Here is a 25,792-nt window from a genome sequence, read left to right on the forward strand (position 1 = left end):
GCACATGGAGAGGGACATCAGACGGGCCTGACGCCCCACAGCCATCACAGCCACAGCCATCACAGCCACGGCAGGGAGGCCCCAGCAGGGAGCAGAAGGAGGGGGCGTGGCCTGAGAGGAGGGGGGCGTTGAGCAGTGAGGACCCGGGAGGGACCTGGGCATGGAGACTGACAGGGTCCAGTCACCCACTGCTGTCTCCAGCTGAACAGAGAAGCAGATGTTGGTGCTGATACCTCTGCTGAGCGGGAGAACGCAGGTGAGACTGGGCCTTGAGTTCTGCTGGGGCTTTCCTGAGGTCCACACGCATGGGCTGCTGCCTTGGAGTGGAGATGGGCAGGGTGAGTGCAGCGCCCAAGGCTGCAGGCCAGGTTTGGGAGATGCAGGCAGCAGTGTTGTGAGGGGTCGCTCAGGAAACACACCGAGGCCCAGTTTTGTCTTTATTTAGCTGGTTGGCCAGAGGCTGCTCCCCAGGGGACCCATAACTGTCTCTGCAAGAAACAGCCCTGAGCCTGAGCATTTTAGGATATTCAAAGGCAAAAGCTGCAAAAACCACATCCGCATTGAAGTAGCTGCAAGGAAGCAGGTGCAGAGCTGGACTGGGCAGTTAGCGAGACAACGCAATGGGCAGTGGTATTTCCCATGGGACTCTCCAGGTTGGCAGAGCAGCAAGCCAGCAGGAGGGAAGAGGGTCTGAAGGGAACACTAGGAACAAGAGGCGGCGAGCAAGAACGACAGATGGAGGCAGGCAGAGGCACACACGAGGGTCTATCTGTCAGAGCTGACAGGTAACGGCCACGTCTCCATAGTAGAGAGGGTTCTGGGATTTTTATAGCTCAGGCTGAGGACTCAGAGCGGTGGGTCCTACGGGGAGTTAAGGGTGGGGTTGGCATGCGGGAGTGCCGGGCCTTTCTCAGAAAGGACCTTGGGCAGGAAGGCGAGACTTTCTCCTTAAAATGACGGCTGTCTCTTGAGATGGCTGTCCAGATGCCAAGCAAGGACCTTATAGGCTCAAAATGGCCCTAGTTCAGTACACATTAGAGGACGGTTACCAACGTCGACACAATCAATCTCTAACAAGGTACATTGCCCAAGAAAAATAGAAACCAAAGCGACCAGTTTTACACTGTATAAGAATTGCCATTTGTGTAGCCAAGTGAGCTGTGCTAGGTGACTATTAGTGGGCCCAGGCAGGGCTTCCCATGGGAGAAGCATTTCTTACATGATATGGAGTCTCGGGGTAAAATGGAGCCTGTTGGTCATTGCCCGTGTAGCCTGGCCCGTAACAGCAGCCGGTACAGACCTCCAATTCCTCCTCTGCAATCCCACGTCTCAGAAGCTCTGAAAGCTTTGTTTTTAAGTTTTATGAAAATGCAGGGAAGCAAAGCCTGCCAAGAGCGGATCTAAGCTGCTTTCCATCCTGGCTTATCCGAAGGCGCGGTCACTTACACGTTTTGCCTGCTCGCTCAGCTGCTGCCCGTCCTCCTGTGAGTGCTGTGTTACGCAGTAAAGGCGGCGCTCTATGTCCACATTCCAAAGAGAGCACTAGTCTACCCTCTGTCCTCCAAGGCTGGGGAACCTATGAGGTCCTGGGCGAGAGGGCGTGGTGTGGAGTGCGGGGCCACCTCCAGTCCACCTGGCGTCAGTCAGCTTTCTTCTCCTCTGTGGCCAAAAGACCTGACAAGAACGATTTGAGGAGGAAAAGTTTATTTTGTCTCATGGACTTCAGAGGTCTCAGTCCATGGATGACCGTCTCCATGGCTCTGGGCCCAAGGTGAGTGAGGTAGAATATCACGTCAGAAGAACACGGCCGAGGGGGAGGCTCAGGACCTGGCCACGAGGACGCAGAGCAAGCACCAGAGAGCTCTACTCTCCAGGGACAAAATGTGAACCCCAGAGGCCAAGTCCCCAGAGGCTATCTCCTCCAGCCACACCCCCCTGCCCACAGCTACGCGCAGTTAACCCCTCTCAGAACCCAATCGTTTCCCCCCTGACAATCCTGGCCCTCTGTACGCGAGCTTCGGGGACACTGCCCGTCTAGGCCACGCAGTCCTGCTTTCTGACTTTCCTTGGAAGCTGCGGTGTGGGATGTGAGTCCCAAGGCAGGTGCATTTCTGGGATCTGGAAGGCAGAACAGAAGTGGGGGCTGCTCCTGCGGCTGCTGCGGAGGGCCGTGCCAGAGCAGGTGGGCAGTGAGGTGGAGTGCAGGGCCCAGGAGGAGCCCTTGCCCACCAGGGCGCTCCCCAGGAGGGCCTGGGAGCTGTGAGTCGTAGCTGCCTCCTGGGGAACAGTGCCAGGTGGGTCCTCACAGGCTTTACTGTGTGCAGCACAGACTGTTTAGGAAAGCGAGTGTTTGGAAGCCGGGTGCCTCAGGACGCCCCTGCTGGGCTGCCCGCCGCAGCCTGGGCAGTGCTCCCGTCTGGGGCGATGCTGTGTGAAGAGACCCCTCTGCTGCCACTGCAGGAAACTGTCGCCCTGACAATCATGTGCCGAGACAGCCCTGGACAGTGGTGGCTGGCCGTCCCCAGCTCCGTGTCCACCAGGCTTCTCCGGGTGTTTGAGTCTGCTCCTCTGTGGACGGGGCTTCTGGGGATCGGCCTGCGGGCACCGCCAGCAGCCTCCCACCTCTCCTGCTGCATCCTGAGGCCCCGCCCAGTGGCTGCCGAAGTCAGATAGTAAGTGCACCCTGGTGCTGGCACAGTGACAGAGCCACCAGAGGTGTGTCCCAGAGCAGACCCCGCTGCAGGGATGCACAGCTGCTCCCTTCCTGTCTCCTGGCCTCTTTCCCTCCCCCACCTCATGCGTGGTGTGATGGTGACAGCCACATCTGTAATGCTATTCCCAGGTACGGGATGTCAAGGCACCACAGGTGACCGGCACACTTCCTTCCGCATGGAGCACGAACATGTTTCCATGTGTCCGAGGCATGGTGCCATCGTGGTAGGTGGCAGCGATGGCGCTGCTTGTGTTTGAGTGTGGGTGGGAGGACTGGTGGGAGGACTGGGGCGAGGGCCAGAGTGGTGACCACGAAGCTCAGCCTAACATGCTGAGCTAGGCTGACCAGCTCGCCTCCTGTGGACACAGCTTAGTGTCTACTGATGGGATGCTTTTGGTCTCTGTGCTGAGCACCATCTGGGACAGACCCTTCCCACAGGACAGCTTCCAGCCTGGAGCACAGGTCTGCCTGTGGACGTCCTAGGACTCCTGGGGAACGGCACCCTCCAGACCAGCTGCGTTTCCAGGTGGAGCTCGGGGGTGCTGCTCTTCTTTGCAGCTGAGTGAGCCGGTCAGGCAGAGGGCACAAGGCACACTCTTCAGCTGCCCCTGGGGCCACTCTGGTGACTTGGTCACCTCAGTCTCCACTTGACAGCCTTATCCTCAGGAGGACTCCTACGTGAAAGTGTAGGTCCCCTCTGTCTGAGCCCTCTGGCTCTTGGGGCTCTCCAGCTCTCTCCTTGTACCCTGGGAACACAGGGCGAGAGGCAGGTCTCACTTTCAACCTAGGGAGACCCCAACCTTGAAGGTGCGTGTCCTGCAGGGGGTCACACAGTGGGCGAAGGGCTCAAGGTTGGACAGACTCTGGGCTGTCCCTCCCCCACGTCACAGTGCCTCCCTCTTGTCCTCCAGGTCTGTTTTGCATGAAAATCCATCTCTTTAAGGGCAAGTTTACGACATTATCGTCATTAGTAAGTAGAAAGCCAGTGTTGATGTTCAAATGGAAGGAAACAGGGCAGCACTGGGGAATTCCTGCCAGATGGGGCCTTCCCGGCCCACTGTGTCATCACAGTGGCACAGAACAGCAGTGCGTGTTACCCAGGGAGAGCAGTGGACCAGGCCTGAGGCTTTCGCCAAGGGGGTATTAAGTGGATGGAAAGCTGAGAACCGGAAGCCCGGGAGTCCACGTCTCAGGGCCTGCTGTTCATGGCCCCGTCATCTCATCCCCTCAAAGGCAGGTGATGATCTCCAGCAACGCTCTGGGCAGCCGATGGTGCTACTTCTCACACAGCGTCCGTCCTGCCGATCTAAGTCACAGGTGTGGACCAAGCCGAGCCACACCGGGGACTCTCAACCCACCCTGGTCCCTTGCTGCCCTGCCAGAGGCTTCTCCCACATTTCTATGCAAAGGCTCAACCTGTTCTGATGACAGAAATGTTCACACAACAGAGTCCAGAGAGGACGCAGGCGAGCGCTCTTCAGGGGCATTTCTAACTCTTCCCCGTGTTTTTCCACAGCTGGTGGCAACCAGGCAACACAGCCAGCAGCTGGGGCCGAACAGAACGTTCCTCTCATAGAACTGCTCCTCGTGTTAAAAGCTCACTCTTTTAGAAAACAGATTATACAGCAATTACCAGGCATCTTTTGTAAGGTAAAAATTAAGGCTTTGAAATAAACCAGAAAGACTACTTAAATCTCCTTTCAGCAGAAGGCCGGAGTCTCGGGCATCATTTGATTCTTCCCGGGGCTCTGCACCCCGCTGCCTGGAGCTGTTTTATGCCTGTGCGAGTTGTGGGTACCCGATAGCAGTGGGAATGATTTTCGTCTGTAGACACTGCAGCAGATTCTGTCTGGAAGGAAAAGAAAGCACTCTGAGTCCGCTGGTACTTTCTCTCCAACTTCCCTTATTTACATGAACAGAGGACTCTCTGATCTCTCCTTTGAAAAGGGGGCAAGATGGTCTGCTTCCCTCGGGAATCAGCAAGTTAGACAAAATCTTTGCCACGCCTTCAGTTTATCTCTGAAAGCCGTGATTTTATTGCTGTTTTAAAGTTTCTCTTTTAACTCTCTAGTGTAGAATTTTGAAATTGAAGTTTAGTATTTTTTAAAAATTTACTGGTATGTGGTTTTTTCCATCTTAAGCTGCAATAATTTGTAAATACAATTGCTAATATCTACTTAATATCAGTATAATTATTACTGTGGTTAAAAGCACACAAAATTTTAATTTGATTTGCTGAGAAACAAAAGACAAAATGTTCCATAATTCTGATAATAGTTCATGTGATTGTAGACTTGGTGAATGAGGTGATTCCATATCATCAACTTTAGCTGTTGATATTTGTCTCTGTTTCTTTGTTGCTGTAACTGAATGCCACAAACTGGGTAACTTATGAAACACAGAGGTTTACTTAGCACACAGCTGGAGCTGGAAGTCCAGCTGGCAGGGACCTCAGAGGGCACCGTGTGGTGAGACCAAGCCAGCGTGCTGGCTGGGGTCTCTTCCTCTTATACAGTCACTAGTGCCCCCCCACAGCACCCATCTACCCCAGGTACCTCCCCAGGCCCAGCCTGGGACGCCACGCCATGCAGGGTTGGGCATTAAGGGTTCAGCACGTGGACTTGGGGGGACATCAGCAACCTGCCCGGAGCACACCAGTGCAGAGATGTCCCAGGAGAAGACACCTAACAGTGAGGCTGCCAGGCCCCCGGGAGGTGGGGATGGTAGCCTTCCACCCGTCTCGCCTCCGCACCGTCCCCCGACCCCCCGGCTCCCGGCAGACCCCTCTCCTTCCTTCTTTTGGAGCTACTTTTCCCAGGCCAGTATCTCTCTGCCCAGGAAATGTGGAAATCGGAGTTTGGGCTTTTAAGATGAGAGGGCCTGGCTGGTTCCCTCCCTGGCGGGGTGGCCTGAAGTCAACGCACATTCTGATTTCCACTTCCTGGCCCTCGAGAAGGTGATGAGGACCATGGGGACGGTGGCCTCGGGGCGTGCATGAAGGGCACCTGCTGGGCTCTGCTGCCTCTCCTCACCAGGGTGTCTGCAGGTGCGCCTGGGGCGGCACAGCCTAGGCCAGGGGCCGAGCTGTGTGCATGCACCCTGTCTGGAGAGCCCCCTGAACTCCAAAGCTTGTGGACTTCTACCTTGTATCAGAGAAGGGGAGAAGAGGGAGGCCCTCTGCAGGTCTGGGGTGTGTTGAGTCACAGGAGCGGGAGGCACAGGCGGTGCTTTAGAGCCACACAGTCAGGGCTGCCTGTCCTCACGGCCAGCGTCAGGGCCTGGGCGTCCTCTCCGCTCCTCTAAGGTACCCAGGCTGGCACCCAGAAATGCACGTCTTTCCCTCCTCCCAGGAGGACAGCCTGTGCGGAAGCCCGTGCAGGACAGGAGAAGCACAAGCTGGGCTCCATCCAGCATGTCCCAGGGTGTCCCTGCACGCCCAGCTCCTGCGGCCTCTCTGGACAGGACTCCAGTGCCCACACGTCTGCCCATCCTGAGACAGTACCTGTGTTCTCCAAGTCCTTTGCAGGATACCCAGGGATTCTGACCTTTCCGACTCGGAGAAAACTGGACCACAGCATGTGGGAAGACTGACCCTCAGGGGGAGCAGGAGGCGGAGTCTGGAACAGACCTCTTGATTTGGGGATTGGTAAAGGGGCTCTTCCATGAGGGAGTTTTGGACAAGGGACAGCTTGGGGTGACTGCACTTTAGAGCTCCATTGGAGCTCTGAACGTTAAAAGGGGAGTCATATAATTCGTAGTATAAACATGGGTGAATTTCTTTCATTTCCTGGACCCAAGAAGTCTTTCTAAGTGGGATTCCACATTCTAATCCCTTAGCAGCAGTGGTTAGGAACGCATTAGGCAGCGGACGCCAGCCGGGCAGTGGAAGGGGACCGTGCACCAGGTTTTCTCCAACCTCATTCCCCAGTCCCAGAAGGTGACGGAATTAAGCCGTCAAGCCAAAGGGGACGGAACAGACCTGAAGATTGGCTTCCTTCAGATTGGACAGATCACAGTGGGCGGCGCCAGGACACTGCTGTAGCCGTCCAGCAGTCGAGGCAGCTGTGCCTTACGGGTCTTGTTTCTCACAAGACAATCTGCCTGCCCCATAGTGGCATGCTGGACGGGGCAGAGCTGCGTGTTAGGAGCGCTCGTTGCCAGGGAAACTGGTGGATTCCGACAAGCCATCCTATCCCTTCCTGCAACCAAGACCAAGGAAATCTCCTACTGGAGGAACTAAGTCCAGATGGTCACAGAGGGGACCCAGAGCACTCAGCACCGTGCTCTCTAAAACCAACTGGGTCCCTGAGGACCCCTGCCGTTGGGTGGAGCTGCAAAGAGACGCTGGCTCATGAGGCAGAGAGTGTTGGACTGTCCTGAACCCTGGACCAAAGTTTCGCAGCCACCTCCTCCCCAGGTGGCAACCTTTACAGGGCTCAACAGTTTTACTCTATTTTCAAGTACCATATACTTTTTGAATTTAAATGTAAATTTTTTTCCCTGTTTTTGCAGTACTGGGGATTGAACACAGGGGCATTCTGTGACTGAACTACACCCCAGCCCTTTTTGTATTTTATTTTGAGATAGGGTCTCACTAGATTTCTCAGGCTGGCCTCCAATTTGTGATCCTCCTGCCTCAGCCTCCAGAGTGGTTGGGATTGCAGGCCAGAGCCACTGTGCCTGGCTTCAAATACCATATTCCACCACATAATCATGGCCCTCACATAATTGTCATACCCTGTTAAAAATTGGTTTAAAACTCTCGCCATGCTCTCGCCACGGTACAGTTCCATTAGCCAGGCTGTCGGGGGAGCAGCAGCAGCCCTCCACCAGCTGCACCGTGAGGCACACTGTCCCCCAGTGCCACTGTCCACTCATCTCCAGAGCCACCCTGCAGGTGATCAGGTGCCCTGCAGGACACATCTCCATGAGCTGCCCGAGGACTGCGAGGACTGCGCAGCAGAGAGAACCCAGGACAGCACCAGAAACCTCCGACCCAGAGGTGAACTTTGTGAGGTCCAGACTTTGCAGCACCTCAGTAAATTCTCTTGAGTGTAGTATTTTCTTATTTTATTAATACTAATTTGTTTTATTGCACACATCAGCAACAACTAATGCCATGACTTTTTCCAGTCCAGAAAACTGCTCTCTAACCTGTCAAAAAGAAATGACGTGTGTGGATTGGGACAGCTCAATGTTAACATGTGTTCACGAGTATTCTGTGGTCCCAACCTGCACCAAAGACAGGTTTGTAATAAATGATTTTTAATTAACATGGGCTCATTTTTAGAAAAAATAAACTTTGTATAATAGTCACACACTTTTTTGCAAAAACATTGCATAAAATATGTGACAATTTGGGATGAAATGTGGTAAAATCCGGTCAAATCAGAAAGCCTTCTTGGGTTTCTCAGATACCCCCCAAGGCCAACAGAACATGGATTCTCTGAGGCACCTTAGAAAACATGGAGAATGTTTGAAAACTCTCTGGTTTGTATGTAGTCTTTATTCTTCTTAGGCTCATGAAATAAGTCAAAATAATCTTCTCAAATTAGAAATTTCTCAGTGTGTGCTCAGAATTAATTTCATGAATAAAACATCCCCATAGCACTTGACTATAGTAACGGAGCCCAGCACACCTGGACCCCCTGCCTACAGCGGGAGGTCCGGGCAGACAGGAGGCTGGAAGACAGACCGCAGAGTAGAGTCGGGGCCTAATCCTCCCTTTCCCGCCCAGGGGTCCTGGAGCAGCACAGCCCAGGGGTCCCAGAGCCAGGACAGCTGCCTGCTAGCTGGTTCCTTATGAATGGTCTCAGCTGGAGCTGAGAATGGGGGAGCAGGGAACCATGGTTCCCGAGCTCCGGGTGGTCAGCGACAGGGTCGGGGTGAGGCCGGGACATGGGCCTGAAGAATGCTTACAAAGTCACAAAGATCAAAAGTAGCACACCTGCGTGGAAGTAGGCCTTTATCACCAGGGGATCAACTGACAGTCTTCCCGGGCAGGCCTTTCTGTCTTAAAGGAGCCTGGTGTTTCTGGGGTGAGCGCGCGTGTACTCACGGAGCTCTCCAGGCACAATACCTGGCCAGGCCCCAGGGCTCCGGACCCGAAACCCGAAACTGGAATTAGAATATATTATATATATATATATATATATATATAATTTTTTCTACATTCAATTTTTTGAGAGCTGGATTTGACTTTTTGAACCCCAAACCATTCCAAGCCAGGCGTTTCGATGGGGCCATGCAGTGCGGAGCATCTGGCCTGGCTGGTCGCTGAGGGGCTGGTGAGGCTGCAGGTCCGGGCTGCTGGAACGACTTGTGTGTTCATCAAACTTGAAGAATGACTAAATTTTGAGCTTAATTTAATTGGATTCTTAAATATTTATAAGGACAGTTTTAAGTTTGTTATTAAGAGCTGAAACTTTACCCCAAAGTGTGCAGTTCAGGTAGAAGCTCGTCAACGTCTCCTCATCTCGTGCCCAGGTTACCAGAGCTGCCAGGCTTCTGGGTAAAGCAGGCTGATTTAGAAGAGTTTTAAAAGTAGCACACTGGGCTGGGGATGTGGCTCAAGTGGTAGCGCGCTCGCCTGGCATGCGTGCGGCCCGGGTTCGATCCTCAGCACCACATACCAACAAAGATGTTGTGTCCGCCGAGAACTAAAAAAAAAATAAATATTAAAAATTCTCTCTCTCTCTCTCTCTCTCTCTCTCTCTCTCTCTCTCAAAAATAAATAAATAAAAGTAGCACACTAAAATCTAAACCAAAATATACTGCACACAGAGCTCTGAGAAAACAAATCTTTAAAACCCCCCAGTCAGCTTTGCATTTGTGAGTACACAGTCGATCGTAAACACGAATCTGACTGCGGAGTTAGAAATAAAGAAGCAGCATTGCACTCTGGGGTTACACACGGGGGAGGGAGAAGTTGGAGATGCACTTGGGTCTTTGAATTAAAGCCACCACCAGTCACCCACGTCCTCGTTTAATCTTAAATACGATAGCTGGTATTTGCTGAGTATTCTGTGGGCGTTCGGTTTCGTACAGACGCTTTCTATGGGAGACTTCAGGGGCCCATGAGGCAGGTACTGCCACAGCCTCAACTTGTGCGGGGGAAAGAGGGGGATGGAGACATGAAGCAACCCTCCCCCACTCTGGCCATAAACGACAGCCACAGGCCAACCCAGGGGCGTCTTCAGGCCCTCAACGACTGTGCCCAGGAAGGTGGAGAATGCCTGGCTGCCTCCTGACATGGTCTCTGTGAGACAGGACCAGGAAGTTGAATGCACACTCAAAAAACGCATGAAAACTGCTCAAGGTGACAGATGTGCTGATTCCTGAGTGATCACCGCCCGATGTGTGCTGGCCTTCAAACCTCACATTGCATCTCACAAAAAAATGCAAATACTATGTGCCAATCAAAAAGATGAATAACAATGAAAGCCATCCAAACACTGTGAAGTACTACACGAGGTCCTGTGGCACGCACGCAGATATAGAAACTAGACATCAATAAGTGCTGAATCTAAAGGCAGCGTTTGAGCCCTGTGTTCCAAAATATCTTTGGAGAATCAAGACACATTTTATAAATCAAACTGATGGATATATATTTTTTAATTAAGTACCTAAGTGTGCACAGAACCAAGAAGCTAACTGCATACATTTCTTCAGTGTAACTATAAATACCTATATTTGATATTAGTTCCTGTGTAAAATTAGTAAAATAGAAACTCAGGGTTAAAAGATGCTCTAGTATAAATGTTTCCCATTGTGTTGTTTGGCCCTGGAATGTCCCCAGAGAGTCACGAGTTAAAGGCTGGTCCCCGGGCAGCAATTTCCAGAGGTGGGCTTTGGGCAGGGGCAGATCACCAGGACCTGGGCCTTATCAGGGATTGATCCATCTGGTGGACCCCTGGGAGGTGGTGGAAACTGGGGGCAGGAGGGACAAGGGTGCAGGAGGCAGGTCCCGGGGGACAGGCCTTTGAGCCTGTCTTGTCCCCCCCTTCTTCTCTCCCGCCTGCAGGAGCTGAGCCACTGTCCTCCACTGCGCCCTTCCACGGTCAGGTCCGGCCTCCCAGACCCAGAGCCGACCAGGGACTGAACCTCTGAAACCGTGAGCCAAGACGCATCTCTCCTCGTGTAAGTGGCTTTTCTCAGGTTCTGTCACAGTGACAAAAAGCTGGCTCACCTGTGGGCCGTACCGCGAGGCACTATTTCCTAATCGCTGATGTAAGACGAGGTGAGGGCAGAAGGGTCATGCAAACCCCTGCATCGCCTGTCCCTGCTTTACCTCTAGTGGGCCCAGTGACTGTCACTGCAGACAAGGAGACAGGCCGGTGATAGCGAGGCCAAGGGGAGTTTGTGTCTAGAAGACGGATTCCAGCAGGGTGGGCGGGTCAGTCTGAGGCGCACACCCTCCCCCAGGCCCCTTCTGCCCTGTTTAAATAAACCCAGTGGATGGATTGGCACTGGTGCCCTCAGAGCCCCGGAGCACTCACAGCTCAGACTGAAGACCCCACCCCGGTGACCTCCAACACGGGGGTAAGTTCCGAGTGGCCGTCTCAGCCTGACTCCACGCCCTAGGCTGCTGTTCTAGCACGTCTGTCCCCTGCACGTCTGGGAACAAGAAGAGCAGACAGGAAGAAAGAGCAGCGGGGTTGGCGGGGAGTCACAGGCCCCTCTGGGAAGACCCCGGACGCCCTGGGTCTATGTGGGTGAGGACCTGTGTGACGCTGCGTCCTTCGAATTGTGAAGGATGGAGCTTAAAAACAGAGTGGGCGGGCGAGCCTGGCTTATGCCACCTGAAGGATCCCCTTTTCTGCTTCTCCTGACCCGTGTAGCCAGAGCTCCTGCCATGTCCTGACAGGTGGTGTCAGCAGGGTCTCACCTGCCTGGGAGGCCACTGGCCATCAGTCAGTGCTGGTGACCAGTAAACAGAGCACCTGGGCTGCAGGGCCCGCGGGGGCTGCACGCACACGTCGATCCCAAGTGCAGACCCTGATGAATTAGTGCCTTGGCTTCTGTGTGACGTAGAAATACTGGACCCTGAGCCAGCATGAGTGTTTTCCAGTGGTGGACACTGGCCAGAACTGCCGGGTGAAAAGGCTGTCTCTGCCCTGAACGTGGCCAAACCAGACACTCTTGAGAAATACCGCCTTTCAATGTCATGGCTACTCTGGTTTTCCTGCCAGACGGTGGCAAGGCTGAACACTGCTCCTAGAGGAAAGGACAGTCCTGCAAACCAGGGCCCACTGGCCCACACCGACCCTGCTTGGAGTCCTCGGGGGGCTGGGCGAAACCTCAAGTGTCCGTCACTTCGAGTCCAAGGGAGTGGCCTAGGAGCTATTTCCTGGTTTGACAGTAACACAGGGACGATACCCTGGGGCTCTTTAACTGCTTCGTTGTCACCCTGGAAACCTCCTGGGAGGTGTCGTCAAGTGGTCTGCACCAGGTAGAAATGCTCTGCAGCAGGGTTTTCTGAAGGGAGCTCTGGTCCCACTTTCTCTCTCTGAAAGCCGAGTGGAACTTTCTGGTCAGATAGGGTGCTTCTGGTTCCACTTCCTACACACCGGAGTCGGAGGAAATGTCTAATGGAGAGCGGGAGGAGGGTGCTCCCCCCTCAGGTGACTCACGAACATGGATCTGCCTAAGGCTGGTAACTGCTTTCAGAGGGAGGTGTTTTCATGGTCTCCGCAGACGAAGAAACTGTGCCCAGGTTCACTCAGAGGGCACAGGCCAGAGTCAAGGCTAAACCGTGGGCACTGATCAGTGGTGCCTGGCCTCGGGCGGCAGATGGGATCCTGATGGTCATCGTGCACCCGACATGCAGGTGACTGCACGGTGGCGTTGAATTGCAGGTTCTTCCCTCCTTGAAGGAGAGTGGCTGAGGAGCTCTTTCTCCCCTCACCATGGAGTGCAAACAACCCTGGTTACTTCTCACGTCACAGTTCCTAACACAACTCTGCCCCTCCCCTGCTGTGGTCCCACGCTTGATCATTAAGCAGTACCCAGCCCATGTCTCCAGAAAAGGCTGCCCAGGACCTGGCGGCCGGCCCTGCCTCCTGGGTGCGGGCCTGGCAGCAACGGTTGGTCTGAGCACTGGGATTCTGCAAGGCTTCCTGGCCGCGGCCTCCCTGCCTCACCAGACTCTGCTGTGCTCTTTCCTTGCCTTTGGCCAAAGAACCATTTGCTACTCAGAGCCTGAAGTGAAAACTGACTTTGCATTTTATGATGCTTGGCATTTTCCGGAAAGTGGAGCTGAGTGACTCTGTTTGTGGCAGCCCCTGAGGAGCGGCAGGCGGGGAGATTTCTGTTTGAACTGGCAGTGTGTAGGCAACGCTTTCCCGGCGCTCCCAGCAGTGATGTGCCACCCGCTTCATGGACCCACCCTGAGAAGAAATAAAGACACCTGAGCACACACAGCATTCGGAGCAGAGCCGACTCCCCCCCTTGACAAAGCGACTGCTCATTGGTCTTGTGCCCCATTAACTGGGCGATTATTTACTAGTTTGCAGTATTTTTATGATCATTCCCATAGAATGAGAGTCCATAAAACAAACCCAGATCACCTCCCAAATTGGGGCCACAAAGCTGATTCTTTCCAATTAGTTCTTTATCTGCAGGTTGATTAGCTGTCGTTAGTGGGTAGATTGGACTCGTTTGTGATTTCATTATAAAATCATCTAATTCAACAAAACCCTGTTATTATAAAGCAAGGGAGTCATGGTTTACATCAGTGGTTCCCAGATTTGATCACGCAGAGTCCTTGGGGGGCTTTTACAGGTACTGATGCCCAAGTTGACTCAAATTAGGATCATCCGGTCTCAGCGGGTGGACTGGCATATGACAAAGTCACCCAGATGATGCCAGCATAGAGCTGGGTTTGGGAACAGCTACATACAGGGAGGGTTTAAAATGGTAAAGGGATTCAGTAAGCTCTGAGGATGGGAGCTTGATCTCGCCGTGTACCAGGCAGTGCAGAACAGGTAAAACTGCTCCCACTATTGGGGATTCTATCTGCATTATCTGCATTTTATTAGAACTTTATCAATGTAAGCGTACGTGATCCTCCCTATCACCCCATGATACTGTCCACATGTTAAAGCTGGTGAAAATAAGGGCCAGAAATCAAACAGCTTGGTTACAGCTGCCCATGTTACAGAGGACAGTGATTTCCACCCCGTTCTTCTGGCTCTGACGAACTTTCCCACGTCCAGGGGGTGGGCGCAGGGCGGCTTGGTCCTGCACCTACTGTGGAGAGGCCACTTCTGAGAGCTCCGCCTGAGAAGCAGGGGTGTGGACACTCGGGCAAGCGCCAGCTCCTATTAGGGACTGCTGCATCCGACGCTGATCTTTGCATTTGACTTGGAGTAAGCCCCCTGCTCCCACCTGCAGGCCCAGTCCCAGAATCTGTGAGGCTCGCTGGACGCTCTCCTCCCCAGGCCCGTGGCCTCCCCACGTGCCTACCGACTCGTGCCCACCGACCTCCCTTCAGCTTCCTTGACACCTGGATTCCACAGAAACCATTGCCTGGTCCCTCAGGGCTCAGGGAAGAGAAGCTGCCTTCCTGGAGGGGCAGGGGGCAGAGAGGAGGCCGCCCAACCTCAGCCCTGACAGGCCCCCACCTGTCCCTCCCATCAGAATCTGCAGCCACCTCCGACTTCGATGGGGCCATGACGTCCCTGTAAACCTGCTGTGAGTTCAGAACCTCGTCAGTGGAGAGCTCCTTAGCACCCTGACCCCCCGGTGTCAGGGTCACAGCACCCGCAGAGCACAGGCTGTTTCCACTCACGATCCTGCAGCTGACCTGGGGCCTCAGCTTGCTGCCCTGGAACATCACGGGGGAGTGTGTCCCGACTGTCACTGGCCTGGTGAGAGAGCAAGAGCCAGATTCAGAGCACAGTTGTGCTTCCTCCCCGTGATAGTTGGGGGCCTTCTGAGTTTCTGTCCTGCCCCGTGGGGACTGGCTGGCTCCTGGCACCTGTCCCTTGCCAGCCCTGCAGTGGGCTGGGGCCAGCTGGGCCTGGCTTGGCCCTGGAATAGGCCTTCGAGGTGCCTTGGTGAGTTGACATGGCCGTGTGAGTCCGTTGCGCACTGCCTGGCCGTCACGGCACTGGGTGAGCCTTGACTGACTTCTGGGTCCACACTGCACCTCGTCTGTCTTTCTCTTCTCCACCCTGACCCCACATTCAAGCCTCTGACCTGGGAGGCGCCCCTTTCCTATACCCTTCCGCTCACCAGCATCTCTTGTCGAAGGCCCCAACTCCAGCTGCCGGCCGGGTGGACACCTGCTGCCAGGTCTCTGGGGACTCTTCTCTGCAGATGCGTGTTCCGTGAGCCCCTTGCTCCAGCCAGCTACTGGAGGGGCCTCAGATTCGCAGCTTGGAAGCCCTGTCTTCCTTCTCAGGGAATTCACCTGGACCTAGCTCACGGCTTTCTTTGGCTTCCAATTCAAAAGACTTTCAGGGGCAGCTCTTCGGTCAGGTTGGCTGAAGTCTCCTGAGGCTTAAGAGTGACGCCATCTGTTGCCACCCCATGAAGAAGGGAGGGGTCCGAAATATGGCTGAGGCCTCGACCTTCACACCCTGGTGGACAGCGTCTCTGTTCAGCCCCCAGCAGAGCTGGCCTCAGCCGCTCCAATTTAGAGCATTTGCCCCACGGCTCCTGTCCAAAGCCTAGCAGGCGACTGACCTGCGGGGCTGGAGTCCCTCAGGTGAGAGGGGTCAGGTGCTCACGGGACTCTCTTCCTTGGGCCACTTCACAGGCAGCAGCTCGCGCAAGTCACATGGTTCTGAGTCTCCACAGGAATCCTGCAGAGGTGTCACCTAATCAGGCCATCGGTTTGCACCCCATTTGGCATTAGGAATGGCCACGTATGGAATGTTCACTGTGGCTGGCCACACCACCCACTGTGTACTGGATGCTTGTCCAGTGCAAACTGATGCGTCCAGTTCCCCCCAGAGGGCAGAGCTGAGGAGGTGGACTCTTGGCCCCCGGGGCCTATTTCTTCCTTGACAGGAAGGCAGTGCCCCCCCCCCTCCCAGAGCTGCTGTGGCCTCCTGTGACCGGCTCTGCCCTGCACTCACCACTTCCTTCTGATGTCCCTCAATCTCCCTCCCTTCCCTCTTTCTAGCCTGGTTCTGTCCTAACAGTTTAGACGTGGTGGGGGATGAAGACAGTGCGGTGGGGGCTGAAGAGTCTCACTGCAGGAATTTTGCAAAACAAGCTGCTTCATGTTCTTTGTTTATTTGTTAATCAGGTATTTTTGTTGTTGAGATGCAGGAGGTCTTTGTATGCTTTGGATATTAATGCCTTATCAGATACACAATTTGCAAATATTTTCCCCGTTCTATAGATTGTGCTTGCAGCCTGTCATCTCCTTGGGACATGAGAGTTTTACATTTTAGGTAGTCAGTGTGTCTACTTTTGGGTTTGTGGCCTGTACTTTTCTAAAGAGTTTTATGAGTTTTATGGCTCTAACCTTATGTTTGTTTGTTTTTTTTTCTGTTTTAAGTGAGAAAGAAATCTCTAGGCCCAGATGGCTTCATGAGAGATTTTTAGAAAATTTTAAAGAATTAACACTAATTCTATACAATCTCACCCAGAAAATAGGGAATACTTTCTAATTTACTTTATGAAGCTACAATTACCTGGACACTAAAATTGGGGGGGTGACTTCAAAAATAAAGAACTTATAGCCCAATATTTCTCCTGAAGATAGAATACCTTAAAACTCATAGATAACAAAACTCAGCAATATACATAAAGAAGTTACAAACCCTGACCAAACGGACTTCATCTCAGACTTTCAGGGCTCACTCAATATTCAAAAGTCAGTCCATGTAATCTCCCACATGAAGATGAAAAAAAATCACAGTCGTGTTAATTGGTGCACGAAGGTTTATTTGACAACATTCAATGCCATTGATAAAAATTTCAAGTCAAGAATGGAAGGGAACTTCCTCGACTTTGTAAAGAACATCTGGAACCAATATCAGGCTTGATAGTAAGGGGGAACCAAATACCCCCCAGGGTTAGGGACAAGACAAGGAGGTCCACTGGCCCATGTCCACCTAAGGTCATAGTGGGTATCTGACCCTACACAAAGGCAAACATGAGCAAACAAATAAATAAATAAAAATGAGATTAAAAGATGCAGACCAGAAAGGGATAAATAAAACTGTCTCCTTTCTCAGATGGCATGATTGTTAATAAAGAAAAGCCTGAGAAATTTACAAAAATAAAAGAAAAACTCAAAAAAATTAAGCAAGTTTATCAACTTTGCAGGATTTAAGACCAACACACAAAATAAATCGAATTTCTAAATATTAATAATGAATACATGTAAGCAAAAGTTAGAACTATACCTGTACAAATGCTTCAAAATAGAAATACTTGGGTGGGAATCTAACAAAATAGTACACGGGTTGTATGCCAAAACTGCAAAACGCCGTGGAAAGAAATCCAAGATCTAAAAACACGAAGAGATACACTCTGCTCATGGATCAAGAGACTCAGCAGAGCAAGGTTTCCTGCAGACATAGATTAGCTTACTGCAAAATTTATATGCATGGGCACAGGCCCTAGAATAGCTATAATAAATCCGGAATATAAGAGTAAAATAGGAGAAATCACTCCACCCACTTCAGTGTTTATTCCTGGATGTGACTGTGGAGCAGAATGGTGAAACCAAAACACTTAGAAATAGACACGAGACAAGTTTGTAAGACACAGGGTATGGTGAGTTGCAGGATGAACACCCCAAGCACAACCAGTAAAGAAAAGTCCATCGGCCTGACAATGGAGCAGCAAGCCCTGCTCTGTGACAGGTCCTTGAGAGAAGTGCAAGCCATAGAGGAGGAGGAAATATTTGCAAAGTGTTTGCTTGGCAAAGGGTCGTACGTGGAACGTAAAAAGGACCCGGACTCAACAGCAAAAGGTCGAACAACTCCACTGTGGAGTGGACAGAGACCAAGGAAGGCCACTTGACTGCAGTCGGGTGGCAAATGCCACCTGGACGGTCAGCGCCACCAGCTGAAACTCGCAGTTAAGATCCCAGGGTGATCCCAGGCCCCGGAACTGTGGGATGCCAAGTGCTGCCAGGGCATCTGGCCCAGGGGTTCAGTGGAGCAGCGCTGGGAAGGCACTCCCGCCATCTCTTTTTTTCTTTTTTAATGATATTTTTATTAGTGCATCATATTTACACATAATAGTGGGGTACATGTGATATATCCTACATGCATGGAATATAATTCGATCCATTACAGTCCCCCGCTCTTCCTCTTTCCTCTCCTCCTTCCTCTCCATAGTTCCCTTTTAGGATAAATTTTGAAAGAACAGACCACAGACCTTGATAACAAGTTGGGTATGAGAGGTAAAGGAGATAGGAAGATAAGAGATGACCCCTAGTCTGAACTTTTCTAGTTGTGTCGATAGTAGTGCCATCTACTGAGGTAGAACTGAATGGGGAAGATGAGGTTTGGGGGGAAAAAGATGTTTAGTTCAGTCCCTCTTCCCTGCCCTACTTGCTCTCTTTATTCCTTGACAATCTGCAGCCACCCTCAAAAAGAATATTTGCTCCATCTCAGATTCCACTGTCAGAGAATCTATACTTTATGTTGATACATAGAATTTCCTGGTCTCTATTAACTCTACACACTTCTCCTCAGGAAATCACTTCTTTTCCTGTGGCTTCAATTACTGTCTTTATGTCCATGACTTCCAATATTCTATTTCTAGCCCTACACTCTTCTCTAAGCTCCAATCCATATGGCCAACCATCTATTGAATGAATATCTTCCCTGATATCCCACATGCACCAAATTCTACCTTGAACCAAATCAAAATTTTCATATTACTCGCTGTATATCTCTCTTCAGTATTTCTAGTTGGATCAATGTCCTACTGTATGACCAAAGTTCCCTGACCCAGGAGCACATAGGTCATCTTTATCTGCTCTTAGTCCCCATATATGACCCAACACTGACTCCCATACATGCTACTTTCTGTTTAATATAGAGTAGTGGTTAAGAGATTGAGTTCTAAAACCGCCTGCCTTGGCTTATATTCTAGTTCTGCAATCTAGTAGTCACTGAACTTTCTGTGCCTGTGTTCCCCACCTGAAAAATGGGGATAATGATAATAGTACCTATGCCTACTTCATAAAGTTGTAAGGACTCAATAAATTAATCCAGGTCCGGCCATCTCTTTATGCGACCTTTTGACAACAGTTCAGAGGTGGAGAACCGATTAGTGGTCGCCAGGGGCTAGAAGTGAGGGGGGAGGGGCAGGGTGCGGCCACAGAGGAGTTTGGTGTTTTGATTTGGGTCGATCTGGTTTCTGGCTGGGTGTTGAAGGATGACCCAGCAACTGCACAGTGGAGTCAAGCGAGCAAGGCGACAGGACAGCTGTGGCCCACGTGACTTCTCCGCAGGGGAGGGCGTGAGCCGGGGAAACCCCCGGTGCCCACTGTCACTTGCACGCCGGACCCGGGGCAGGGAGCGCGAGACGGGGGCGGCGCTGTGCGGGCTGCGCGCGGGCTCTGCGCCCGGGAGGCGCGGCGGGCGGAGCGGGGCGGTCAGGCGCCAGCCTGCGGGCTGCCAGGGGAGAACTTTTTGGAGCGCACCTGCGGGTCTCTGCCCCTGGCCGCCGCCTGGCCGTGGGTGGGCCGGGGGCGTCGGCGCGGCATGCAGGCGCTCAACATCACCCCCGAGCGCTTCTCCCGGCTGCTGCGCGACCACAACCTGACGCGCGAGCAGTTCATCGCGCTCTACGGGCTGCGGCCGCTCGTCTACACCCCGGAGCTGCCCGCGCGCGCCAAGCTGGCCTTGGTGCTCACCGGGGTGCTCATTTTCGCCCTGGCGCTCTTCGGCAACGCGCTGGTGGTCTACGTGGTGGCCCGCAGCCAGGCCATGCGCACGGTCACCAACATCTTCATCTGCTCCCTGGCACTCAGCGACTTGCTCATCGCCTTCTTCTGCATCCCGGTCACGATGCTGCAGAACGTGTCGGACACCTGGCTCGGGGGTGAGTCCGCCTCGCGGGTGCCGGCCCCCCCCCCCCCTGCACCAGGGTTTCTTCCTCCCCACGTTGCCGGCCGGGAATCAGGATCGGGGTTCTTCGGGTTGTTTTCCATTCTCTTACAGGGAGTCGACTGTCAGTAGGTCAGGATGCTAAATCGTCGGCCCTCCTCCGCGAGGGACTGCTGAAACAGCGTTAAACACGGATTCACCTGTGTGGAAAGTTTTAAATGGATTGACAGGTCAGACACTTTCCTGTGCTCTCGGACCGAACTGTTGCATCCGGCATCATTTGCCTGCCGCCACTCACTGCATCAAATTAATGGAGAATTGTGGGTCAGTTCATAGAACCTGGGTTTTGAGGAGGAAATGACTTACATTTCCGTGTGAAATTGTTGAGGAGATGATGTGGGATCTGGGTTTGAACAGTAGTCATTCAGATTGTCAGCAGAGAAGGAAGGGGTGTTCTAGAGGGGGGTTCGCTCCAAAATGTGGAAGACAGACAGAAGAAGAGGGTACTTGAAGACATTTCGGGAATGTGCACTTTGTATGTGGAATGGTGTTTGGAGGAAGTGGGCTGACGAAGCCTACCTGTGGTGCTGTGGGATGACAGCTCCATTTGGGTGACCAAGTCAGGTGGGGTCTTTTACTGGGAGTCAGGAGACCCGGATGGCTACTTAGGCTCGAATGCACTGTACTTGAACATGTCTGGGCCTCAGTTTTGCAAAATGATACTAGGGATCAGAGAGGTTGGCTGGTCAAGTGAGGCCCCCAGCCGTTCTGAGCGATGTCAGGGAGGCCTTGACAGAGGGCGGCCCCTGCAGACGGCAGAGGGGCACCGCTGGAGGTTTTCTCATCCCCTGTTTTCCTATTCATGGGGGCATTTCATGTTTGCTTGTCAGTACTGGAAAAAAGGGCGGTATGTGGGGGAAGTATTCTGTAGATTGGAGAGAGGTGAGTGTGAGTGAGTGTGCTTGAACGAGGCGGGCCTGCCGGGGTCCAGGTGTTGGTTTCACCCAGGTGTTTAACCGAGGCAGTCTGTGGTAATCTGGGATGGGGTTTATAGAACAAGTGAGGTTCTACACTCAAGTAGAGGACACCTCGGTTGAAGTACAGGGAAGACTCCTCTCCCCTGAGAAATGGGTGCTAAGCAAGAATTAACCTGTGTGTTTTAAGGTAGAATAGTTGCAGATGCCCTTGATGAAGGAACGAAAAAAAGAGTTCAAGAGCACGTGATCCAGGAGCTGACAATTAATTCTTAATTTATTATTTGACAGAGCCGTTGAGGCTCCTAGGGGGCAAAGCGGTCCACCTGGGAATGCAGGAACCAGGGGAGCTCCTAGGTCCCCGTGGGCCCCAGAGACTAGCGCTGTGCCCTGTGAGCAAATCCAGGGTTGGACAGGCTGAGATCCGTGGTGGAGACGGGGTGGGTCAGGAAGGCCCCCGGGAGGAGGTGGTGTTTGTGGCTGGGCTTGAATAATTCAGACTTTTTTCAGTAGAGGAGGATGGGGTGTTCTAGGAGCGGGGTTCACTCCACAATGTGGAGGACAGGAAGAAGGTGGTGTATTTTAAGAGCGCTGTGTTGGACATTTAAGAATGCACATCTTTCAGAGGGGAGTGGTGGGAAATAGACAGATTGATACAACTGGGAGGAAAATGCACACGTTATGTAAAACCTCTCTTTCCTTCATGGATGAGGCAAGAAAGATGAGGCCACAAAGATCACCGGGTGGTGGCAGTGGCAAAGGGAAGACGCCCGGGAAAAGGACAGGCCTGTCCCGTGCAGGGGCTCAGCTTGAGCACATCACCCTTGCTGAGGTCACAACAGGTCCTTCCCCTCTCTCCAGAGAAGCAGGGAATATAGGTTTTTATGATGGCAGTAAAGTGTCATTGAGTCACGAAAGACACCTCTGTGAGCCTGCTCGTAACTCCTGTTGGGACTTGGGACTTCTGTAGTCCAGCGTCCCTGATGGTGGCTGGGCTGGGAGCCACTGCTGATCCTCTTCTGTCCACTCACCTCCCTCACTAGGACCAGCACACCTCCAGTGTCAGCTCCTGCGTCTTAACAAGGTCCTGGTGATGGTGTGCAGATTAACCCCTGATCGGCAGCCTCCCCATGTGATACGCACTGCAGAGGGAGAGGCCCTCGGACCTGCCTGCACCAGGATCTGCTCAAGGGCTTTGGACCTCGTCCCTTCTGGCCTCCTGTCCTGCCAGCTAGCTTGACTCCATGCAGCCGGCTTGTGCTAACTCAGAGCCCCCTGCAGGCTCTGCCCAGCTCCCCTTCAGCAGAGCATGGTATTGGCTTCAGTCAGGTGTAGTGGGAGTATTTACAGCCTAGAGTTCAGCAGCTACAAATCAGGCCTGCAACACAGACACACAAGTCAAACGGCTGTTTCCCAGCACCCTATGAGCAAACTCGAACAGTCACATAAACATCCAGTTGGCTTAGGTGACTCTCACTGGAGTCAGGAAGACACCCCTGATGAGCAGCCTCCTCAGGCTGCCAGCAGGATGGGGGTCAGAGTGCAGGGCCTTCCATCCACCGGTCTCCGGATCAATTACCAGAGCGATCGGCTCCTCTGCCCCGGCAGAGGACAGTCAGCAGCCTGTGCTCACGACTTTCCCTTTATCCCTGAAATGAGGATGGGATGGGGTTGCCATGGCATTTAGAGGTAGTTCTCAGGAGTTCTCTCTCTTGTCCCCTCTGATCTATTTTGTCAGGTGCCACCAGTGAATTTCCCGGTTGCCCTCTGAGAATCACATTTATGTGTCTTTACCTGCAACTTTCTTATTTCTCTCCTTCTCCTCCTCTTAGTTCTTCACAACTGCAAATGCTCCTCTGAATGCACTGGTTGAGCATGTTTTGCTTCTAACTAAATTCAGAACAATTGATTTTGCCTGGGCTGAGCCTCAGGGCAATGCTCTCCTCTGGAGGTTCCCTAAACTCCTGTTTCCTCTTTCTTCCTTTCTTCATTCTCCTGTGTCTGGTGTTCTGTCTTGGATGGCTCTCATGCCTCTTCTTTTTGGCCAGTGTCCACTGAAGCTCGTGACTGCCTCTTCTTTATCAGTCATCTCGGCGTGGAGGCTGTGGCCAGACCCTGCTGCCTTGTTGGTGGTTCTGAGCTTAGCATCTGACCCACCCTGAGCCGTGGTCTTCCAGCTGATCTGCGGACGAGGTGTGCACACGGGGGCATCTCAGCAGCAGCAGTACTGCCTCTGCAGCTTGTTCTTTTGCCTGCAGTCTAAACTGATCTGTGGCACGTGAGCCATCCCTGCGTCTGGCCTCCCTGGGTATTTGCTCTGTGCTTGGGATGTGGTAGGTTGACACAGCTGTGTCCTTGGGGAACAGCCAGAGTTCTAGTAAATCAGCAGGAGAAGGAGGCATTCGAAGGAAGCCCCGTAAAGGTCGGGGTTCCAGGGTGCACAGTGCGAATGCTGGGAAGTGAAGAGCTTGAGTGGGATTGAGGGATGGTCCAGGAGAGGGCAGGATCCGTGGCCGCTGAGCTCAGCGGAGGGGGCAGTGATTCTGAAGATGGAAGTAGAAATCAGCTCTGGTTCTAGGCATAAGTAAGGGAAGAGGGGCGCTGCTTGGGGAGGGTGTGGATAGGTGGCCTTGCAGGAGCCTAGGGAGGGATGGTCTCCCCTTGTCACCCTGAGCTCTCTGGTGCTCCCTGCCCTCCTGTCGTGGCAGGGAGAGCTTTTTAACGGTGGCTGGCAAGTTGACTAAATGCAATTCCAAGAAAGGAGTTCCATCCGGAGTGGTGGGGAACCACGGGAGATGGACATGTCCTCTCACCTCCCCACATCCCAAGGCACTTGCCTGGGTCAGGAAATGGGGACTGTCCCTTTCTTCTGCAGCTGCTACGAGAATGAATTCCCCTCAACAGTGGCTCTCAATTTTTCATATCTCTGGTTGGGATGTCTGCCCAGCACCTGCCTGCCTGCCCTCAGGATTCTGACTTTAATTGGTCTGAGTGTGATAACTAGTGTCAAGTTTCCCAAAGTTCCCCGAGTTAGAAAGGATTGTTATTTGCAGCCAAGGCTGAGAGACAGCGTAGATGCTACCAGCACCAGCACTAGGGCGAGGACTGAGGACCAGGCTACAGGAGTAATAGAAGCGGAGTTTCCAGAGAGCTGGAGCCTGAGGCGTGGCAGCCCGTACAACTGTGGTGTCTGGAAGTAGGACGAGGAGGGGAGACCCCTGGAAGAGCAGGAGTGTGTTGGTGACACGAGTCCCCGGAGGACCTTCGAGGCCATTGCTGATTGCAGGTCATGGAAACCGGACCTTTGTGGAGTCTTTCAAGATGAATGTGGAGGACTGGGACGCAGCTGGGGTGGGGGGGAGTGCTTGGTGGGCATGCAGAAGACCCTGGGTTCCTTTTCCGTTCTGTCCCTCCCTTCCTGCCTTCCTTCCTTCCTCCCCTCTTTCTTTTTCTTTTGGTGCTGAGAATTTAACCCAGGGGCACTTTACTGCAGAGCTGAATCCCAGTCCTTTTGTTATTTTGTGTTTTGAGACAGGATCTTTCTAAATTGCTGGGGGTCTTGCTAAGTGGCTGAGTCTGGCCTTGACTATTTGAACCTTCTGCCTCAGCCTCCTGAGGGGCTAGGATTACAGGTGCCCCACCCCTCCTGGCTAGAGGCCCTGGGTTCAATCCCCAGCACCAAGGGGGAAAAAAAATTTAGAAGGGAGTAAAATGGTACAGAGAGTGGAATACAAGATATGCTAAGACAAAAAGCATTTCGTTGTCTGGAGAAGAGGATGCAGCTATAAATCAACACACCTCCTGCGAAGGTTTCAGTGCCTTGTGCCCAGAGCCGCGGCGACTGGCGTGGGTGTATGAGGGAGTGGGCAATCAACCCCTGGCTTCACCAGAACGGCTCCCGTCTCTATTTTTAATAAATAGAGCTTTGCGTCTGACTTTAGATGAGAAAGAGAAGGATTTTACTGGAAGGAAAGGAGGGGAGGAGCATGCTCTACACAGGGCATGAAATATCCAGGTGGCTTTCAGAGCCCCGTGAGGCTTGGTGAAGGGGGCCAGGGGGGCTCTGGGCTTTAACCGTGGGACTCCAGTTCAGAGCAGAGGCCTCACCCTGAAGCTTCTCCAGGTTTAGTTTATGATTCAGTTAGTGATCAGAAAACATCCACCACCTTTCCCATATGATTTTCCCTTTTCTATGACATTTCAGAAATGTACACCTGGTCAAGTAGATGTAAGATCAGGAGTGTGGGGGTTCAGAAAGTCTCCCGGCAGGGATGCTGACAGCTGTGCTGAAGAGACCTCTGTAAAGACAGGAGAGGAGCAGGCTCAGGCGGAGGTGACATCAGGCTGGAGCTTCCTAGGGAGAGGGACCATGCGCCCAGGCAGGAAGAGCGTCACAGTCTTGGGGAGTGGAAGGGCGGCAAGAGCCGGGATTTACATGGAAGATCTTTTCTACAGAGGACGGCAGCAATTCGCAACTACAATAAACATAGAAATGGGTCTATCAAAGAGAAAGACTGAAAACGTCTAGGCCCAGCCCCTCGGCAGGGCTCACCTGCCTCAGCGCCCCCCCCCCACCTGGGCTCACCTGCCTCAGGCCCAGCCCCCCCCACCAGGGCTCACCTGCCTCAGGTCCAGCCCCCCAGCAGGGCTCACCTGCCTCAGGCCCAGCCCCCCACCAGGGCTCACCTGCCTCAGGCCCAGCCCCCCACCAGGGCTCACCTGCCTCAGGCCCAGCCCCCCACCTGGGCTCACCTGCCTCAGGCCCAGGCTTCCCCCACATGTTTTGTGATCTTATTCTTAAGCTCTTTTGCAACCTAGCATAAATGGCCCCAGGAACTACAGACTCGCATTTTCTTTAGAACTTCCTATCTCAACCCCAGGTCCATTGTCAGATAAATAGACCAACGTGGTCCACACTCACCTGATGAGCCATCCCTCACCTGAGCAGGAGAGAAGGTCTGACACTCAGTGCGAGGTGGATGAAGACATTATGCTAATGGATCCACATCATTGACTGCACTCACCTGAGCCATTTAGAATAGGCAAGATTAGAGCCATAGAACATAGATTCAAGG

The 25,792-nt window shown here is 52.9% G+C and overlaps 1 protein-coding gene across 1 annotated transcript in view; it reads left to right on the top strand.

Annotated features, from left to right (window-relative positions):
• Positions 1 to 19,398: 19,398 nt before the first annotated feature.
• Positions 19,399 to 25,792, top strand: part of QRFPR (pyroglutamylated RFamide peptide receptor) — a gene marked incomplete at both ends in the record, with an annotated part of 30,984 nt that continues 24,590 nt past the window's right edge. The window contains one exon of the mRNA XM_081304399.1: positions 19,399 to 19,738. Within this exon, the coding sequence (XP_081160525.1) occupies positions 19,399 to 19,738 (340 nt within the window). The remainder of the gene's footprint in view (positions 19,739 to 25,792) is intronic.

The sequence above is a fragment of the Spermophilus citellus genome (assembly GCF_964194105.1).
Source record: "Spermophilus citellus genome assembly, chromosome: 8".
NCBI lineage: Eukaryota > Metazoa > Chordata > Mammalia > Rodentia > Sciuridae > Spermophilus > Spermophilus citellus.